Source organism: Ascaphus truei, chromosome 11, assembly GCF_040206685.1.
Source record: "Ascaphus truei isolate aAscTru1 chromosome 11, aAscTru1.hap1, whole genome shotgun sequence".
NCBI lineage: Eukaryota > Metazoa > Chordata > Amphibia > Anura > Ascaphidae > Ascaphus > Ascaphus truei.
Genome location: NC_134493.1, coordinates 38,833,393 through 38,852,277, shown reverse-complemented (window position 1 = coordinate 38,852,277; position 18,885 = coordinate 38,833,393). Strand labels below are relative to the sequence as shown.

General features: G+C 46.5%; 2 protein-coding genes, 1 long non-coding RNA gene and 1 other non-coding gene across 6 annotated transcripts in view; 3 read left to right on the top strand and 1 right to left on the bottom strand.

Moving 5' to 3' along the window:
* Positions 1–18,885, bottom strand: part of RPS2 (ribosomal protein S2) — a 181,080-nt gene that overhangs the window by 4,995 nt on the left and 157,200 nt on the right. Inside the window, exon 1 of one of the 2 annotated variants that reach the window (XM_075565747.1) lies at positions 411–503. The exons of the other annotated variant lie outside the window; for it this stretch is intronic. The gene's annotated coding sequence lies outside the window, so the exon portion shown is untranslated. Of the gene's footprint in view, positions 1–410; positions 504–18,885 lie in introns of those variants that run through there. 2 annotated transcript variants of the gene reach the window in all.
* Positions 395–2,493, top strand: LOC142463246 (uncharacterized). Its single transcript, XR_012787396.1, has 2 exons — positions 395–642; positions 2,169–2,493. It is a non-coding gene; the product is annotated as an uncharacterized LOC142463246 (long non-coding RNA).
* On the top strand, positions 1,549–1,678 carry LOC142463740 (small nucleolar RNA ACA64). Its single transcript, XR_012787489.1, has one exon. It is a non-coding gene; the product is annotated as a small nucleolar RNA ACA64 (small nucleolar RNA).
* The window catches only part of TBL3 (transducin beta like 3), a 32,760-nt gene continuing 18,605 nt past the window's right edge, over positions 4,731–18,885 (top strand). Inside the window, exons 1-6 of one of the 2 annotated variants that reach the window (XM_075565746.1) lie at positions 4,731–4,875; positions 10,249–10,345; positions 16,602–16,653; positions 16,829–16,924; positions 17,028–17,075; positions 17,975–18,116. In XM_075565746.1, coding sequence (XP_075421861.1) covers positions 10,338–10,345; positions 16,602–16,653; positions 16,829–16,924; positions 17,028–17,075; positions 17,975–18,116 — 346 coding nt within the window. In that variant the 5' untranslated portion in view covers positions 4,731–4,875; positions 10,249–10,337. Of the gene's footprint in view, positions 4,876–10,248; positions 10,346–15,795; positions 15,956–16,601; positions 16,654–16,828; positions 16,925–17,027; positions 17,076–17,974; positions 18,117–18,885 lie in introns of those variants that run through there. The other variant, XM_075565744.1, reaches the window with a different exon arrangement.

Sequence of the window (18,885 nt, the reverse complement as noted above, 5' to 3'; positions counted from 1 at the left end):
TTTTCTTTGATACCAAGTGTGCTCTCTTCCTTGCTGCGTGTACTTTGGATTCTCTTGACTCTTTGGTCTGCCTGGTAAAGAGCCTTTGATTTTATTTATTTATATATATTTATATATATATATATACACATACACACACACACGTTTTATCCCAGGCCACTGCAAGAGGTATACACTATTACACAAGCAATGGCTGCTAGAACAGGCGCGATGATATTACTAGGCCCATGGCCCCACTTCCTGATCCCATTAAATATCCTTCTCCCCTAGCACGAAATATTCACCCAACAATAACAACGTGACACCCAAGTACACAACCCGCACCCCCAACACCCGCCAGAGCGCGGGATGCCGCGGATGTTGGTGGATTATTCCCTGCCCCCCTCCCCGGTCGCCATCTCCCCACTCACGTGATGTCAATGGACTAGAAGGGCGAGAACAGGAAGAGCCCGGGTGATATATCCAAGCGGCATCTCGCGAGATCCTGTGACCCGGAGCGCGCCTGACCCAGTGCTCATGCGCAGGCTGCATGTGTTCCCGGGAAGACAGGAGGCGGAGCCTCCTCATATAAGAGGTTCTGCTGCAGGCCAGCGCGGTCTCTGCTGCCATGATGGGCTTGGAGGTGCACGTGGGGTGGTAGAGGTGAGTGTGGGGCTATACATAAAACGCACTTAAATATACTCTTGCACGTATATTTGTATATGCTGTGTGTATGTATATATGTATATGCTGTGTGTATGTATATATGTATGTCATGCTTCGCAGGGCTTTCTTATTGTTTGTTGCACTTATTGTAACTAAAATTCCGAATAACTTTTGTAAACGTGTGTGGGTGTGTCCTCTCTTTCCATATTCTGGGATTTTCTAGATCTTTGGTTTGAACAATAAATATAATTCAAATTGGGAATATATTCGATACAACAGTAAGTAGATAATAAATATATTTAGGAATATATTTTGCAAAAAAAGTTTTAACGTGCATATATGGGATGAAGCCATTATAAATATTCATGATGGCGTATTTAAGTGGCAGATAAACCAGGCATGGGTTTTTTTTCCCCTCCTGAAGGATGATAACTTGCAGACATTGGAGAGCAGTGATCATTTAAGATCCGGGCAGCTCTGCCTATAAACCTGGATAATAACTGCTAGACCTGTGCACCTCACCACTGCCTGAGTCCAGGTGTGTAGGCATAAACATGGACTTGCAGTGGTGAGGTGTACAGATCTAGCAATAAGTAATACGCATGCATTGTTACAGTAGGTGCTGAGTGCCCTGCCCGAGGAGCTTAAAGTCTACAAGGAAGGGCAAGTGGTAAAGGAGTAAAGTTAGTGTTTGGCTACTTGTTAATAGTTAGGGCTATGGGTTTAATATGCTAAAGGTGGGTGTGACGGTGTTAAGCTGTTCTGGTATGTTACTCTACCTTCCATTATCCAAACACTCCAGAGAACCTTAAACCAGATAACATGTAACTTTAATTATTGGGGGGGGGGACACAGCAAGAATCCTTTGTTATTGGGGGCTTTGATAGTGTCAGGCTCTGTGGCACAGGCTGAAAATGACCTCTGGCGTTGCTCAGTAGCCTTTGGTGAGATACCTGTGCCTAAATGAACCTGGAGCATTATGCTCATTACTCATAAAACTTGTGTGTGTAATGAGACCCGTGTTCCTACATCTGAGTTGGCGCACCTGATTGCAGTCTGCTACTAAAATCAGAACCAAGTGGTCTGTAGCACATAGGTGACTGTAGGTAGCGCATGGGGTGCAGGCAGCACACAGGGTGGGTGCAGGTAACATGTAGTGTAGGTAGCGTGTAGCGCACAGGGGCGGTGTAGGTTGTGTAGTGCACGGGGCGGGTGTAGGTAGCGTGTAGCGCATGGAACTGACTGCAGTTAATTCTGTAATTGGCCCACCTCTGAGAATATTGCTCGTGTTTTCACAGGTGGGTACAGTAGAAACATTGACTGCTTTATTGTGGAATGTTTCCTCCAGATTTTAAAATGTCAGGTTTTTTTAATGTGTGGGATGGCAGAACGTTTTATTGATTCGTAATTAAGAATCACTAAATACTTGGATCCCAACCATTGAAGGAGTTTGCGTTTGTAATGAGAATTGATTTCGATCTATAAATTCAGACTGCCTCTGAAAGTATATTTTTCTCTTGCAGGTGTGATGGATCGGGAATATTTCAAGACTTCCTTCTGGAAGGATGTACACTACTGTAATTACTGAAGAATGTGTGAAGAGATCTTGCATTCAAAGATTACAAGATTCTGTCTCTTGCTTTTTTTCTTTTCAGTTGGGTAATTGGGTGGTTTAATGCTCCTAGTTATTGGATTGCATGGTTAATAAAATGTACAAACTAATTTGCACTTCTAAGATCTTGTACTACAATTGTTTTCATGCTTTGATATTATGTAACTTGCATTTTAGTGATGTTTCTTTGCTCAAATTTGTATTATACATTTTAATAAAGTTGTATATTTACAAGACTGGTCGTCCTCCATTTAAAGAGAGAAAAGAATTGCTACATGTAGCTAGAAATGAGCTGTGTATGGCCGAGCTCATGGTTGTGCTGCGTGTGCGCTCCTGCAGCCCCAGCGATGTGTGCGCTAGCTGCAGGAGATCGGGGGGGCAAATGCATCACTGAGCTGGTTCGCCCTCATTGGCTGAACCAGCTGACTTCGCTCTACTGTTGCCCCAAATCTCAATTTACGTTGTGGCAGCAAAATGTAGCAGGGTTTACTGCGGGCACTTGAAGAACTCCAATCTTCTTACTATATATTTCTGAAAGTGTCTGTATGTGTCCCTCCCAGTGTCCCTAGCGGCAATCTCATTGGGCCAGGCCAATGAGATTGCTCCTTTGGCCCGCCCGCCCCCGCACACCTCTCATTGGCCTGAGGCGGAGTGAAGGAGACACACACACACTAGGGGGGTGTTACATACATTAGCGGGGCTCACAGTGTTAGCAGCACATGTCCCGGAGGCTCCGCCTCTCCCTGTTTCCTGCACTTTCACCCCTCCCCCCCAGCGCCGCTACAGTCAGAGGGGGAGCAGAGCGAGCGCCCGGGACACAGCGGGGGAGCGGCCACAACACGCTGCATCCCGCCTCAGATCCACGTGGGAGCTGCTGGACGGGTGAGGGAGAGGCCTTCACCTCCCCTCACTCAGTTCCCCCCCCCCCCCCAGCGCTGCTACAGTCAGCGGGGGAGCGGAGCGAGCGCGCGCCCGGGACACAGCGGGGGAGCGGCCACAACACGCTGCCTCCCGCCTCCAGATCCACGTGGGAGCTGCCGGACGGGTGAGTGAGCGGCCTTCATCTCCCCTCACTCCACATCCCCTCCCTTCACCTTCCCTCTGCCCCCCTTCACCTTCCCTCTGCCCCCCTTCACCTTCCCTCTGCCCCCCTTCACCTTCCCTCTGCCCCCCTTCACCTTCCCTCTGCCCCCCTTCACCTTCCCTCTGCCCCCCTTCACCTCCCCTCTGCCCCCCTTCACCTCCCCTCTGCCCCCCTTCACCTCCCCTCTGCCCCCCTTCACCTCACCACCCATCCTCCGACCTCCCCTCCGCCCCCCCTTCACCTCCCCTCCGCCCCCCCTTCACCTCACCACCCACCACCACCACCCCTCCAACCTCACCTCCCCTCCTTCAACGCCTTTCGTCCGCCCTCCCGCCTCTGCCTTTCGCCCACCCGCACTTCTGCCTTTCACCCGCCCACCGCTCACACCCCTGCGCCACACACCCGCCGCCTCTCACCCACCCCACACACTCAACACACACCTGCCGCATCCTGCCCCTACGCAACAATATCACTGACCAGCTGTCACCCGCACTCGCCTCACACCCTAGCAGGACCCCGACCCAAAGCCAGCACTCACTACCCACGCGCCACCCGTACTGAACACCCACCTGCCGCCTCACACACGCTCACACCCTAGCAGGACACACGCCTCACATTTTCACATCACTTATGTCACAAATATACATTTTACTGTGGTGTGTTTACAATAAACCATTTTTATACAACATCGTATTACATTTTCTTCCATCTTTTTTTTCAACATTATCCAACCTTTACAACAGTCACCTATTGTTACGCGATTTATAAATAATACTACCTATTGCGCATTTACATCCCGGGCAACGCCGGGTATATCAGCTAGTAGGCACTAAGGTAAGAGTCCTGGAATTGCTCATGTAGTGACGCCGCCACCATGAGCTTGGCTTAAGACGCATTTAACATGTGACTGCTTTAAGATTCTTTGCTAAATTAAGTTGTGGTTACAATTCTACAACCTAAACCTGCTGAAAGTCTTCATGGAGATGAGCTCTTAGAAATAGACTCATGTTGGCACATTCTTAATCTTCAAACTGGATGGTGTGTGTCAAAAAAAAAAAGTTTCTGTCCCAAAGAACTTACAATCCAAGTATATTCTGCATGTTTGCTAAACGCCTCTGACTTAAAAGGCAGCCAATGTGTCAGTTGCTTTGTTTTTGCTGTTCTGTTTTGAGTTTGCTTCATGGAAACGCTCACCAAATGGGAAAACTTGACTTTTTATCATGGGTGCTGTAGTAACATCAGACCAATTGCAATGCCGCTTTTATTTTCAGGGATCCGTGTTGGTGAATACCTTTTTAATTCCGTCCCTCTGATCAGCTGGAATCGCATGGAACAGAGAATCTAATGGGATAGGGCAGTGTGAACCTCACATGGTTTGTGCAGTGAATGTGTCCTGGCTCTAGAAACAGTTTCATGGGAGGGGAGAGATGTGAGGGGAACTCTGCTTGTGTGCATCTATTTGATCAAACGCCGGCTTTGTTTTGTAAATTCAACAGACTGTTCTACGATGGCAGAGGTTACCATGGTTGTGACGGTAAGTGCTCAAAGATCTTCATGCAAAAAAGTGCCAAGAGGATTTATTTTCTAAAATGCGTACACATATGGTGATATTGCTATCAAGTACTACATGAACACTTGAATATCCAAGAGATTGCAAATCTATTTCTTTTTTGCTGGGTGAGTGTTCAGAAAGCATCTGGTGTTGTACCAAGCATGTGGGGCATAACCAGTATTTCAGCAGGCTCCATGCACATTGGAAGATTAAAATATTGTACCTACTTAAGTCTGGCAAGACCACAGTTGAAAACTGAGTCATTTATTCCAGCTAGAGACACCATATTTATTTATAAAATGTTTTACCAGGAAGTAATACATAGAGGTAATTCTCAATGTCCTGGGCATAGATTTAATATGATAAATAATACATGGTTACAAATACATAGTTGCATAAGTGAACAAGGTATTCATTATATACAAGACATTGCACGCACAGATAATACATATATATTATAGGTGTATGTAACTGTTACAGACCAGATTCAAATGTGAGACGGCTTTAGTTTTGAAAGAACTTAGACTGGTGGTGGCTGTGAGAGTCTCCGGTAGTCTGTTCCAGTTTTGGGGTGCATGGTAAGAGGAGGAGGAGCGGATACTTTGCTGAACCTTGGGACCATGAACAGTCTTTTGGAGTGAGATCTCAGATGATAAGTGCTGCATGTGGTAAGGGTGAGGAGCTTGTTCAGGTAGCTGGGTATCTTGCCCAGAAAGTATTTGAAGGCAAGACAGGAAAGATGAACTTTGCGCCTAGGCTCAAGTGATGACCAATCTAGTTCTTTGAGCATTTCGCAGTGATATGTGTTGTATTTATATTAGAGAACAAAACGGCATATTGAATTGTAGAGGGTATCAAGTGTGCTAAGGTGGGTTTGGGGTGCCGAGTCGTAATCTATGTCCCCATAGTCGATAATTGGCATTAGCATCTGCTGTGCGATACACTTTCTGACCAGCAGACATAGGGCTGATTTCTTCCTGTAAAGTACACCTAGTTTGGCATAGGTTTTGGATTTCAGGGTATCAATGTGCACCCCAAATGTTAAATGGGAGTCAAACCATATGCCCAAATATTTAAAACTAGTAACAGGAGTTAGGGTGGTATAAGCGTTGGTTCTGATCTGGAGCTCAGTCATTGGAGCTTTAAAAATGCAGCCTTGTTCCCAAATACCATTGTTATAGTCTTGCCAGTGTTTAAAAAGTTTGTTTTTGGAAATCCAATTTTCAAGTCTCAAAAAGTCAGATTGAAGTACAGTAAGTGTTCAAGGTCGGAGAGGCTAGGGCTGTGTGCATATATGATTGTATCATCTGCATTCATGTGTAATGAAGTTGTATGTATGTATGTATGTATGTCTTTATATAGCGCCATTAATGTACATAGCGCTTCACAGTAGTAATACACGTGGTAATCAAATAAATAACAGATCATGGGAATAAGTGCTTTAGGCATAAAAGTAACATTAAGGAAGAGGAGTCCCTGCCCCGAGGAGCTAACAGTCTAATTAGTTCCCTTACAAGCTGTAAGAAGATCATTGATAAACACTGAGAAGAAATGGGGCCCCAGAACAGAGCTTTGCGGGACACAACAGATGCTATCCAAGGGGTTGGAGTTTGAGCCTGAGTTTGTAGTGTATGTCTTTATTTATATAGCGCCAAAAGTGTACTCAGCGACTTCACAAAGAATAGAGTACAGGGAATTATAATTATACAATAAGTGCAGCAAAATCAGACAATAGGAAAGGAAATCCCTGCCCCGAAGAGCTTACAATCTGAGGTTTAATGGGAAACTTACACAGAGACAGCAGATGAGGGAGTAAGTGCTGTAGATGGCAGTGCTTGGTCACAATGGGTGGTGGGCGTGACTGAGTTTGGGACAATAGCCATGAGTGCAGGCTGTTGGGATGCTTGATTTGTGGGGTAAAATTTAAGGAAGGTCAGTGTTAAATGAAAAAGTTGACAACATTTACAGGGGAAGAGGTGGCAGGGAGGCATGAGTGAGATCATGTGTGTATGTCTGGCTTCAGGCTTAGGGGAGATCCCTAGCAGCAGGAAGGAGTAAATAGAGGATGTGTGAGTGGTTTTTATTGAGGGGTAAAGAAGTTGTTGGGAGAGAGGTGTATAAATACTGGTGGAGTGGGGAGTGGGGATGTTGTAGAGAACAGAGATGCTCACAAAGGAGTGAGGAAACAGTACACAGAAAAATAAATAGGGGGGGCATAATGAGATGCAGGAGGAGAGATTCCAAGGTACTGGAGGATAAAAGTGTACAAATAAATCACAGATGATAAAAGTTAATGTCTCATAGTGGCAAAGTTGTAATGCAGAGTCCAGATCTTCCTCCAATCTTCACCTCCAAATTCAACTCCAAAATTAACTCTTGTAGACACTTTTGATGTGACGCTTTTCATGTTACACAGCCTTATGGCACACAGCTATGCTCCAGTGACTTAAGTACTCTATTCACATGTATTTGACTAACACTTAAGGGAGGGGTTTGTCTCATGTTGGGATCTACCTGATAGGTAGGAATTAAACCAGTTTAAAGCATGCTTCATATTGTACGTTCCTTTCCGTGTTTAGTAGGGGTGGAATATTTCAGCTGTCCTGTGATACGCTGTCCCTTGTATTGGGCGGCTGTCCCTTGTATTGGGCGGCTGTCACGTGACATTCCACAATGTACAGTGTGTTTTGTTTTTTTAGAAGTACTGTACAGGGACAATCTGCCAGGTGAAAATGTGAGTGAATGGCAATATAGTGAGCACGCACAATTACTGTGGGCAATTCTTCCACATAGATCTATAGTTGGAAATGTAATATTCCAGAAACCTGCACATTATATCTAAATGTTAAAGCAGCAATACTACATCCCCGCCCTCTTATGTGTATATGTGATGATGTATAATTCTACATTCTTACCTAAGCTGGTAATCGTTTGGTGCTACTGTTGTAAATCTGTCAAAATCCTGATTGTGTGCCTAACATAATGGCCGCTTTTCAGTTGTTCAATCTATCCTTCAGTCAGTGTTAGGCTAATGCCCCGCTGGAGGCTGCTGCATGCGCTCCTGATGTTCTAGCGGCGCTTGCACAGCTGAAAACCACGGTCTGGGGGTTCACTAAATGTATCTTGGGTCCTCTTCTATTGCACTGACAGCCAAAGTTCTGTGAGGGAGATCACGTGACCAGGCAAGAACTAGATTCAATTGGTTCACTGCTAGAGAGAGCAGGGCTCAAAAAGGGGATGCTGTTTCAGAAGGGGGGGGGATGTGACTTGCTATAGGAACAAAATTGTTACATTAGAATATTGTAAAAATGTCTTTAAAATTGTTTATTTTTTAAAATGCTACAAGTATTTTCTCATAGTACAGAACTGATTTTTTTTTTAATACACACGTAGGATATTGCTTGAACTGCAGCTTTAAAAATTATTAGAAATTGCATTGAGTTTAATAATAGTAAAAATAACAGTCTCTATTATCTAATACTACAGTACGGATTTATTTAAAAAAAAAAAAAAAACCCCATAGGACTTCACATGTTTTGCTGCTTTAAGTCTAAGTTTCAGCTACTAATATATTTGATATGATTGTGTTTGCCGTTCCGGTGTGGAGTGATGGCAACTCCTCTCCTGAGTATAACGCTTCCCATGTAGTCAGCGAGTCTTCAGGTTCTATGGCTGCTGCATGTTCTGCTTCCTGCTCTGTATGCACAAAGCCCGCTGGTCATTGCATTCTGTTCCCAGACTGGTGGATATGACCTTGATATCTTCACTGAAAGCCCTGGCCACGATCTCCGCTGCTCCATCTGCCGGGGGGTCCTGAGGTGCCCGGTCATGATTTCCTGCGGCCATATCTTCTGCCGAAAGTGTATATTGCAATGGCTGAAGAGGTAAGTGGGCTGCCCCAGGTGAGTGCTTCTTGTCACCACCAGGCAACACTATGGTATCATATACCGGTCTACTTGGATGTACGTTGATGCAGAGAGTAGGTTAGACATCAGTGTGATGTCTTGTAAGTTTGTTAATGAAGGAAGATAAGGTGCATTCCTTACTCTGTCTCATTAAAGGCCTCGTGTGTCACAACAACACAGACTGAATGAACTCTCCACCTGTTTTTCCTTTTAATGTAAAGAGTTAACAAGGAATGCAAAATAGCCACCAGGTAATGATTTGTCTACACGTATGCACAATGACGTCAGTGGGAGTGACTGTGTGTTGATACTAGTTTCACAGGTGTTTAATCCCTTTAGGTATATAAGCGATGTTAGGCACACACTTTTTGATCCTGACAAAGGTCCAGCGCTCTTTCCCAAAGCATTGAAATTAAATGCCAGGTGGAGCGCGCGAGGCCTCTGTATCACTTATGCTGGGGCCATAGAGGGGGTAGCAGGGCTGAGGCGCGCTGACGCTGAGGCTCGCCTGCTGAAATCTGCGCGATTTCATGCACATGCAGGCGAGCCAGCGGGCGCGATCGGGAGGCAGGGGGAGACTGAGGGAGGAGGCGGGGCAGTGACGTCGCTGGGCCAATCGCCCGCGACGCTCCGACAAAGTCACGGCGCCGTGACGTTGACGCTGCTCCGCACTGATTGGATGTTTTCAGCCGACAGCGCTCTGAAAAACAGCTTGGCTGTCGGCTGAAAAATCCAGCGCCTCAGCACGCCTGCGGACGCTCGCGTGAGCCCCCTCTAAAGACATCCTCATGGAGGATGCAGGGGCTCAGCGCGGAGCGTCCGCACGGCTCAGCGCTGACTGCCCTTCTATGGACTCAGCCTTACCTGGTCTCATGCGGCTTCGTGCGACACGTCTCCATAGCAACGTGGCATCAAATGACGCACAGGGTCACATGTCGTGACGTCAGAAGACACGAGATAACCGTGAATGGGGAGAGCAGACAGGGGGGGGGGGCCCTTGGGTCACAGACTGAAAAGTGTGCGCAACCCTGGTCTAAGTAACGGACCAAAACGTTGATTAGTTTGAATACGTTTATTTTTATACCAGTCCTCTGGAAGGCTGCTCTCTTCTCTAAGTTTTTTAGCCATTAGAAGAACCCCAATCAACAGATGTAATATAAAAATAGTGGAGTGACCAAGCTGGTCCAGACCGTTGACAACTGCCTCGATGTGCAGTGATGCAGAAACCCCAGCCACCCGTGGGTTACCTGCAATGTGATAATGACTGAAGAGATCTAGAATTAGAATTTAAAAAATAGACGTAATAAAAGGCTCCTTGTAACTGAATTGCCGTCCCTGCAATGGGTTTAATTATGCTAGGGCAATTGCATTGACATTTGTACAGTATGGCTTGCTTTCATCTCTGAGCCTCTGGCACAGAACAGGTTAACAAGCAATCTGATTTCTTTAGGCAGCAAACGTGTCCATGCTGTAGGACAGAGGTGAAGGGGAAACTGTTTGTCCTGATGCACAAGCTGAAGAGGAAAATCAACCGCCTGCATGTCAAGGTAATGAGGCGTGATAAGGCCCGGTGTGATTTTAATCTTAGTGACATTGTGGCGAGACGTTTTAGAATGCAGCATCAGCATAGGACCGCAAGGCCATTACAGATTCTTTAGAGCAGCGTTTCCCAAATGGTGGGTCGCGACCCGGCACCGGGCCACGGCATCAAAATTGCCGGGTCGCAGCGAGGCTGGCCGCACGGTGTCTCCCCCCCGCACCCCCCCCCCCGCTCGAGTTAAAAAAATGGCAGCGATTCCCCCCGCGGTCCCGCGCGCATGCGCAGGGCAAGCAGAGCCCGCTCCCTTCCTCCCCCCCGCTCCCAACGTGGGACGGAGGAGGAAGTACCAGCTCCTCTGCGGCCCGCTTCCTCCCGCGACCCGCTTCCAGAGCTCACCTCCCGTGGCACCTCCTCCCAAGCCCAACTCCCGTGCCACCCCCTCCCGAGCTCACCTCCCATGGCACCCCCTCCCGAGCTCACCTCCCGTGCCACCCCCTCCCGAGCTCACCTCCCATGGCACCCCCTCCCGAGCTCACCTCCCGTGGCACCCCCTCCCGAGCTCACCTCCCGTGGCACCCCCTCCCGAGCTCACCTCCCGTGGCACCCCCTCCCGAGCTCACCTCCCGTGCCACCCCCTCCCGAACTCACCTCCCGTGGCACCCCCTCCCGAGCCCACCTCCCGTGCCACCCCCTCCCGAGCTCACCTCCCGTGCCACCCCCTCCCGAGCTCACCTCCCGTGGCACCCCCTCCCGAGCCCACCTCCCGTGCCCCCAAGCCCACCTACCGTCCCGGGCAGCAGGGGATATCGAGGGATGCAGGGGATATCGGGGGCAGCAGGGGAAAGCGTCCGGCGGCAAGGTAAGTCACACCACCCAGTCACTGTCACCCACCTACCCACCCAGTTACTGTCACCCAATGTCACTGTCAACCCACCCAGTCACTGTCACCCACCCACACTGTCACGCACCCACCCAGTCACTGTCACCTACCCACCCAGTCACTGTCACCCACCCACCCAGTCACTGTCACCCACCCAGTCACTGTCACCCACCCAGTCACTGTCACTGTCACCCACCCACTGTCTCCCACCCACCCAGTCACTCACCCACCATCTTCCACACACCCACCCAGTCACTGCCTCCCACCCAAGTGTCCCAGTCCCCCCTCCCAGTCTCCCCTCCACCTCCCACCCAGTCCCCCCTCCCCCTCCCACCCAGTCCCAGTCCCCCCTCCCACCCACCCAGTCCCAGTCCTCCCTCCCCCCCAGTCCCAATCCCCCCTCCCCCCAGTCCCCCCTCCCACCTCCCACCCAGTCCCCCCCTCCCACCCACCCAGTCCCCCCCCTCCCACCCACCCAGTCTCCCCCCTCCTCCCACCCACACAGTCCCCCCCTCCTCCCACCCACCCAGTCCCTGGCCCCCCCCTCCAGTCACTCACATCCGTCATTGCCTGTAATTCACTGTTTGTGTCTGTGTGCGTATAGGGGAGAGCGAGTGTGTGTGTGTATCAGTGGCTGTGTGTGTGTGTGTATCTGTATCTGTATCTGTGTCTGTGTGTGTGTGTGTGTGTATATATATCAGTGTGTGTGTTTGTGTGTGTATCAGTATCAGTGTGTTTGTGTATCAGTGTCTGTGTGTATCAGTGTCTGTGTGTATCAGTGTGTGTGTGTATCAGTGTCTGTGTGTGTGTATCAGTGTCTGTGTGTGTGTGTAGCAGTGTCTCTGTGTGTGTATCAGTGTGTGTGTGTGTGTGTGTAGCAGTGTCTCTGTGTGGCTGCGTGTGTGTGTATCAGTGTGTGTGTGTCAGTGGCTGTGTGTGTGTCTGTGTGTATCAGTGGCTGTGTGTGTGTGTATCAGTGGCTGTGTGTGTGTCTGTGTGTATCAGTGGCTGTGTATGTGTGTGTATCAGTGGCTGTGTGTGTGTATCAGCGGCTGTGTGTGTCTGTGTGTGTATCAGTGGCTGTGTGTGTGTGTGTATCAGTGGCTGTGTGTGTGTCTGTGCAGGCCCTATAGGCCAGTATAGGCGATAAAATTTTTAGTGGGTCACGAAGGAGAAGTTCAAAAATAACCGGGTCACGGAAAAAAAAGTTTGGGAAACCCTGCTTTAGAGCTGTACTTGCAGCCACTAATGGGGTGGGGGTAGCGTGGCACCCCCAATTTGCCTTCTTGAGATAGAAACAAAAATAGTGGTAGCTGGGACTTGAACTCATGACCTTGCAGACTCCAGATTAACACCAAAAAAAAAGGTATTGGTCGGCGCTCCCACACAATATATAATCAGTAATCGAGTGTTTATATTAGTGATCAAATGATGCTGATAAATAGGTGAATTGTGAACATATAAATTATATATATATATATATATATATATATATATAATATATATATATATATATATATATATATATATATGTGTGTGAAAATGCTCAAAAACCTCTGGTGGGGACATGTTTGTCTACCTTGTAGATTCCATAACAGCTGACTTCCCAATACTAGTGGTGTCCAAAGCTTCAAGTGTCACTTTAAACCAAATGTCATCCCTTTTCCCTTCCTATAATAACTGTCACTCATTCATTGAAAGTTTACATTTGTGGCAAAATCTGCATTGTTTCACCAGAGTGGTGATAAAGTGAAACGCGTTGGTGAGGGAATTATTGTAAGCAAAAGGCGTGTGTTTCTTCAGTGTTCTTCTTCAGTGTTCGCAGGTTTACAGTACATTACAAAGTGTCCTTTTTCAAATAAATACATTTACTTGACTTTCAAACATGATTATGCTCTTATAATGCAGAATCATTCACTTCTGCACTGTTCTTCTTTAACACGATGGTCAATATTTACTAGGCAGTCTTCTGTCATACGAGACCTTATGGCCCCGTTGGCTTGGATGGGATGTAAGACGGCGTCCACGCTAGGGCTGAGCGCGCTGCGCTTGCCGAGTCCTGCAATGTGAATTGTCACGCCCCTGCTCACGCGGTGCGCGGGCACGTAATCTCTCCCAAGCTTGGTGCTTGGGGAGACAATTCAATTTGAGTTTGGAGCGCAGAGCAGGGTCACATGACCCTGCTCTGACCAATGGGGAGAGAGGTATAGTATAGGTGAGCGGAGAGAGGTGGAAGGGGGGGGGGAGTCTGAGCGGAGAGAGGTGGAAGGGGGGGGGGCTGAGCGGAGAGAGGTGGAAGGGGGAGGCTGAGCGGAGAGAGGTGGAAGGGGGAGGCTGAGCGGAGAGAAGTGGAAGGGGGAGGCTGAGCAGAGAGAGGTGGAAGGGGGGGCTGAGCGGAGAGAGGTGGAAGGGGGGCTGAGCGGAGAGAGGTGGAAGGGGGAGAGGGAGGATGGAAGGGGGCAAAGGAGAGAATGGAGGGGAGGAGGGAAAGGGGGAGGGAGAGAATGGAGGGACACAGACACACACAGCCCCGACCCAGCCAATGACATGCCCCCTCCCTTAATAGCCACGCAACCCCTTAATAGCCACGCCCCCCGCTCCTGCTCTAAAATTATTGTTTGACAGCCGATTGCTCTTGCTTGGAGAGTTGGTGATGTCACCGCTGTTAAACATGAGCGAGCTCAGCGGTAGAATCCAAGTGGCACTTAATATATATATATTTTTTTTTAAAATGTGTTTTGTTTTACTATATACATCATATGATTACCTTTTATTGAAAACGAATTATCTAAGCTGCCGATCGATTCGTTCTCCCGTGATCGATCAGCAAATATCCTGCTTCCCAGGGTTCACTAAATGGCTGCCTTTAAGTTTCAATCAATCTTTCAGTCAGTGTAACTCAGCAGCTACACTGTATCCTTATATTACTAAGGGAACATTATCTATTGTTACAGTTTGCAGCTCAAATTGCTGGGAATACTGGCAACAAATGATCACAAACAGGAAAGTGTTACAAAGATCTTGCACTGCTGGGGAGGTGGGCTAAAACTGGCTATAGAAATGAAAGCATGCTCAGTGTATTAAAGCTCATTAAAAATGGCATTGAGTTGAATAATAATAGAACAAAAATGCAATAAGTATTATTATTTAATACTACAGAACTGATGTATTTAAAAAAACAGACACGTAGAATATTGCTTGGATTGCCTCTGTAAGGCTTAGTAAATATAGCACTATGTGTGTTTGTGTGTTTGAGCAGTGCCCCAATGAGCAGAATGGCTGCCCAGCACAATTTCCCCTATTGAGCTGTGAGGAGCACGCAGAATCCTGTGCGTTTGGGATAGTGGGATGTTCCAACGAAGGTTGCCCCGCCGAGGTGCTGCGGAAGGACATGTGCAAGCACGGCCAGAGCTGCGATTACTGGAGGGAGACGTGTCACATGGGCTGCGGCACCACGCTCAGCCCCGCAAACCGAGAGGCGCACAACTGCTACATGGAGCTGAAAGAGAACTACAGCAGGGAGCTCCACAAGCTGAGGCAGAAAGCCAAGCGCATGGAGAGCCTCTCCTCCCAGATAAGCAGGCAGATAAAGTGGATTAATGATGGTCTGGAGAATGGGGAAGCAGACCACACAGCCCAGTCACAGTAAATCACTCAGGCCTCTGTACACTGGAGGTGTGCCACGGTACACAACCGACCTCCACGGAAGTGAGCCACGGGAGATACACAACCGAGACCTCAAAAAGTTTTTATTTTTGAATTAATTTGGGGCCAAACTGTTGTAATTTATCTCACTTACACTTAAGATTATTTGAATTGTTTGTTGAATTTTATTCATTCAATTTGTTGTTTCTTCATACTGAATAAATATATAAACTGATCAATTGTGTCTTTTTGTGTTCAGATAACAAGTCACCAATTTTTTCTAATTAGCCCTATTGATTATTTTGTAATCATTACGGACGTTACTTTATTTGTAAGGGAATGTGACACTGGAATGTATCCTAGGGCAGGGGTGAGCAACTCGTGTCCTCAAGCCCCCTCCAAACAGGTCAGGTTTTCAGGATATTCCTGCTTCCACACATGTGGCTCAATCAGAGGCTGTCTTTCACTGAGCCACCTGTGCTGAAACAGGGATATCCTGAAAACCTGACCTGTTGGGGGTCGGGGGGCTTGAGGACTGGAGTTGAGCAACCCTGCCCTAGGTCACTAAAACAGGGAACATATAGCATTGTAATTATGAACATTATACAGTAATTGTCCAATAATTCAAAATGCGGTACTGGTGTTAAAAAAAGAATCAGATGTTATTTTATTAAGGTAGAGGTGATGGAAAACCATAGGGGAATAGCCTTACAATTGTAAATAGACTGATTTCCTTTTTTTGTATTTAATACAATTTGTGCCTACACTGAATGTAAAGATGAAATCTTCAAAGGGTATTCTGTATCTGCCTAAACCTGGTGATACCACTACACTAAAAATCCTATTGTATCCGGTTACTATGGTGAGTTGGGTGTAGTAAAATGGCGACGCAGTAGCTTCCCTTCATAGCCTCATGCGCCGGGGATTGACGTTGCATGGCAGCGCCGGAAGTGGAATGTAGCTGCAGGAAACACATGAGTTGTAGTTGACCACGTGTGTGGTTATTGCACTGGTTACATTTTATTGGATGCAGAGAGGGAAGCAGATGGGATAAAGGAACATGGCGGCTTCCACAGTTCAATTCAAGACCAAGTAAGTGAAGAACTGAGCAGCGCCAGGCACTGACAGACCCACCGATACCCTGATTATTACACTCACTGTATTCACTCACTGATGTCCAATATACCAATAAGCACCAAGGCTGCTACTGGAGAGCACAGTAAACTTGACATGATGCTGAGCAGAGATTGACAATAAGGACTTTACGGGTCCAGCTGCTCTGACTTCTCCCTTCTACAGTGCATCGATGTCCCCGTATAACACCAGGACAATCACCTTGGTTCAGGAACAAAATACATTACTCATTAGTAAAAACAGACACATGAGTTTCATTAATGTGAGGTCGGTCACAATTTATTTATATATTTTTTGCATCATTTTTCTCAGACTCCAGTGCAGTGTCAATGATGAGAATTAGTATTTTTCTGTTGACGTGTTTTTTGGGGGGTCCAAAGCCCTTAACCTCATTGATTTTCGATTATTGGAGGTTGACATCTCTGTAGAAAGGTCCAAACTACAACTAGTTGAAGTCCTTAGAAGTCTGGGAGAGTGTCAGTGCTGGCCGTGAGTGACACCCAATGTAAATAAGTGACACAAGACAAGCTTGTAACTCCTGACCTGGCACACATGATAGTAACTGTATGGTATATAACACATTATTCACTTGTCATCTTTCCAGCTTTACCGTGTCCAGAAAAATTGAAGCTTTTTACAAGGGAGGAAATATTCAGGTAATTAGCCGCTACTGGAAGTGTCATTTATTTCCATCTCACAGACTTGTGTATTTTTCTGTGTATTTTTCTGTATATGTCTCTGATAAGTAAAATATGAATTAGAATTCAGAATCTCAAACTATTCTCTGGATTTTATTTTCTACAGTGTAACCTGTCCCCTTTCGTGTTTCAGATAAACAAAGATGGAACACACATTTTTTGTACCTGTGGGAATAAACTCAACATATTAGACATTGCGACAGGAGCTGTCAGCCACACAATCGAACAGGTAAAACGCACTGTAACCATGCCAATATTCTGGCCCTTCTCGTAACATTGATAACATTTGGAGAGGTTCTTGCAGCGGTTACCTAATATTTTTTTCTTCTTAGGATGACCTGGAAGATATAACATCATTTGCCCTTAGTCCGGATGATGAGGTAATTGAATACATTTTTGTCTTGTATAATCTGTATTTGACAGGTACAGTACTTTGGGGATATCAAAAAGCCATTTACTTTTATGTAGGTTTACTAGCATTTCGTTATTACTTTGTTATTTAGCTCTGGAATTCCTTACATTTGGGTGCTGGGGTTGTGAATAATCAGAGAGGTCAAGTGACTTAAGAATAGCTTCACTTTTTAAAAATAGATCATATTGACCTGCTCATGATCAATCCAGCGTATTCTTTGCAGATTATAATTTTTAATGAAGTTGTATAGGAGTTTAAGGATATAGTTGTACATTTTAAGTTTCTTCGTGAGACGCGCTGGTAGAAATCTTATTGTCGGTCTCCTTGAGCAAAAAGTAGGTGAATAATGAAAATAAATGTCATTATTGCAGTAGTTCATTAATATGCTGTGACTTTGTTCCACTGACCATGTATCCAGGGCTCTTAAACCAGGTTTCCAAAGAACAGTATCAGAAAAAAATGAGGATTAGAAGGGCTAAATGTGTATTGTGATATAATTTAGGATACATTTAAATAATACTTGCAAATATTTTTATAATGTTTAACATCTGTACCAGGGGCAGTCAGTCCAGTCCTCGAGCTACCAACAGGTCAGATTTTCAGGATATCCCTGCTTCAGCACCGGTGGCTGTCGTTGATTGAGCCACCTGTGCTGAAGCAGGGACATCCTGAAAACCTGACCTGTTGGTAGCTTTTGACTGATCTATACCTTTTATAAGTGAATGTTATTGTGAACAAAATTGCACTTGGCTGCCTAACAGGAAATTGAAAGATACACAGTCCAGGGGCCACTTGGTGTGACCCCCAGTTAAAAATTCCTGACTCATACTATATTAACATTACACCTCTATTGTGTCTCTGGTGTAGATCTTGGTAACCGGCAGCCGTGCCTTGCTGTTGAAGCAGTGGGAATGGCGAGAGGGCAAGTGTTCCCGCACCTGGAAAGCCATCCACACGGCTCCAGTTGCCAGCATGACCTTCGACCCCACCTCCACGCTTCTGGCCACAGGTAAGTAGTCTTGGTTTTGCTTCCAGGCGCGTGGTTTCGATGCCAGCTGCCCACTTCTAACAAGTTTGCCATGCACTTTAGGGGTAGAACATGTGTGGTCTATATGGCAGCTTCCGCTGGGAATAAATGGACAATGTTTTATTCCTATAATTACATTTGCCTGGTGTTCTTATCACTGTATCCTGCATGCAGCCCCCTCTGTTACATTCAGGTGAACAAGAAGTATTAACAAAAGGAGGTCTTCACACCTTCTTAGTGATGTTCTTTTGTTAATAAAGTAATTTGTTATACCTGGCTCCCTTGGCTGTGCGCTGCTGATACTTCTTGTTCAGCTGCTTGGATCTACTTACTTGCGGCTGGTCACGCCACGCTAGGACACTAGGGAAACTCTAGGAGTGGGTGAGGCTTCCCAATTAATTTGTTCATAAGGATATTATCAAGACGAAAACATGTGAGTTACTTTGTCTTGTTAATGATCATTGCCTTGCCACCGATGAGGCTGCAGGAGTGTGGGACACCATTACTGGCTGCTACCTTTTAGGAGGGAACATTTTTTACAAGATTTCTCACTTACTCTTATTTTGTCACCCACTCCAATCAATGAGTTTTGTCCTGCTGTGTCCATATTATACATTGGCATTCTCATTCTAAATATTATCCTGTTACTGCCGGAGCACCCACTATCTCTCCCCTCTGTTACAGTGTCTGTTTTCTTTGCTGGACAGTTTTCAGTCATAACACCCCTACTTTTCCAACCAAATTACCCAAT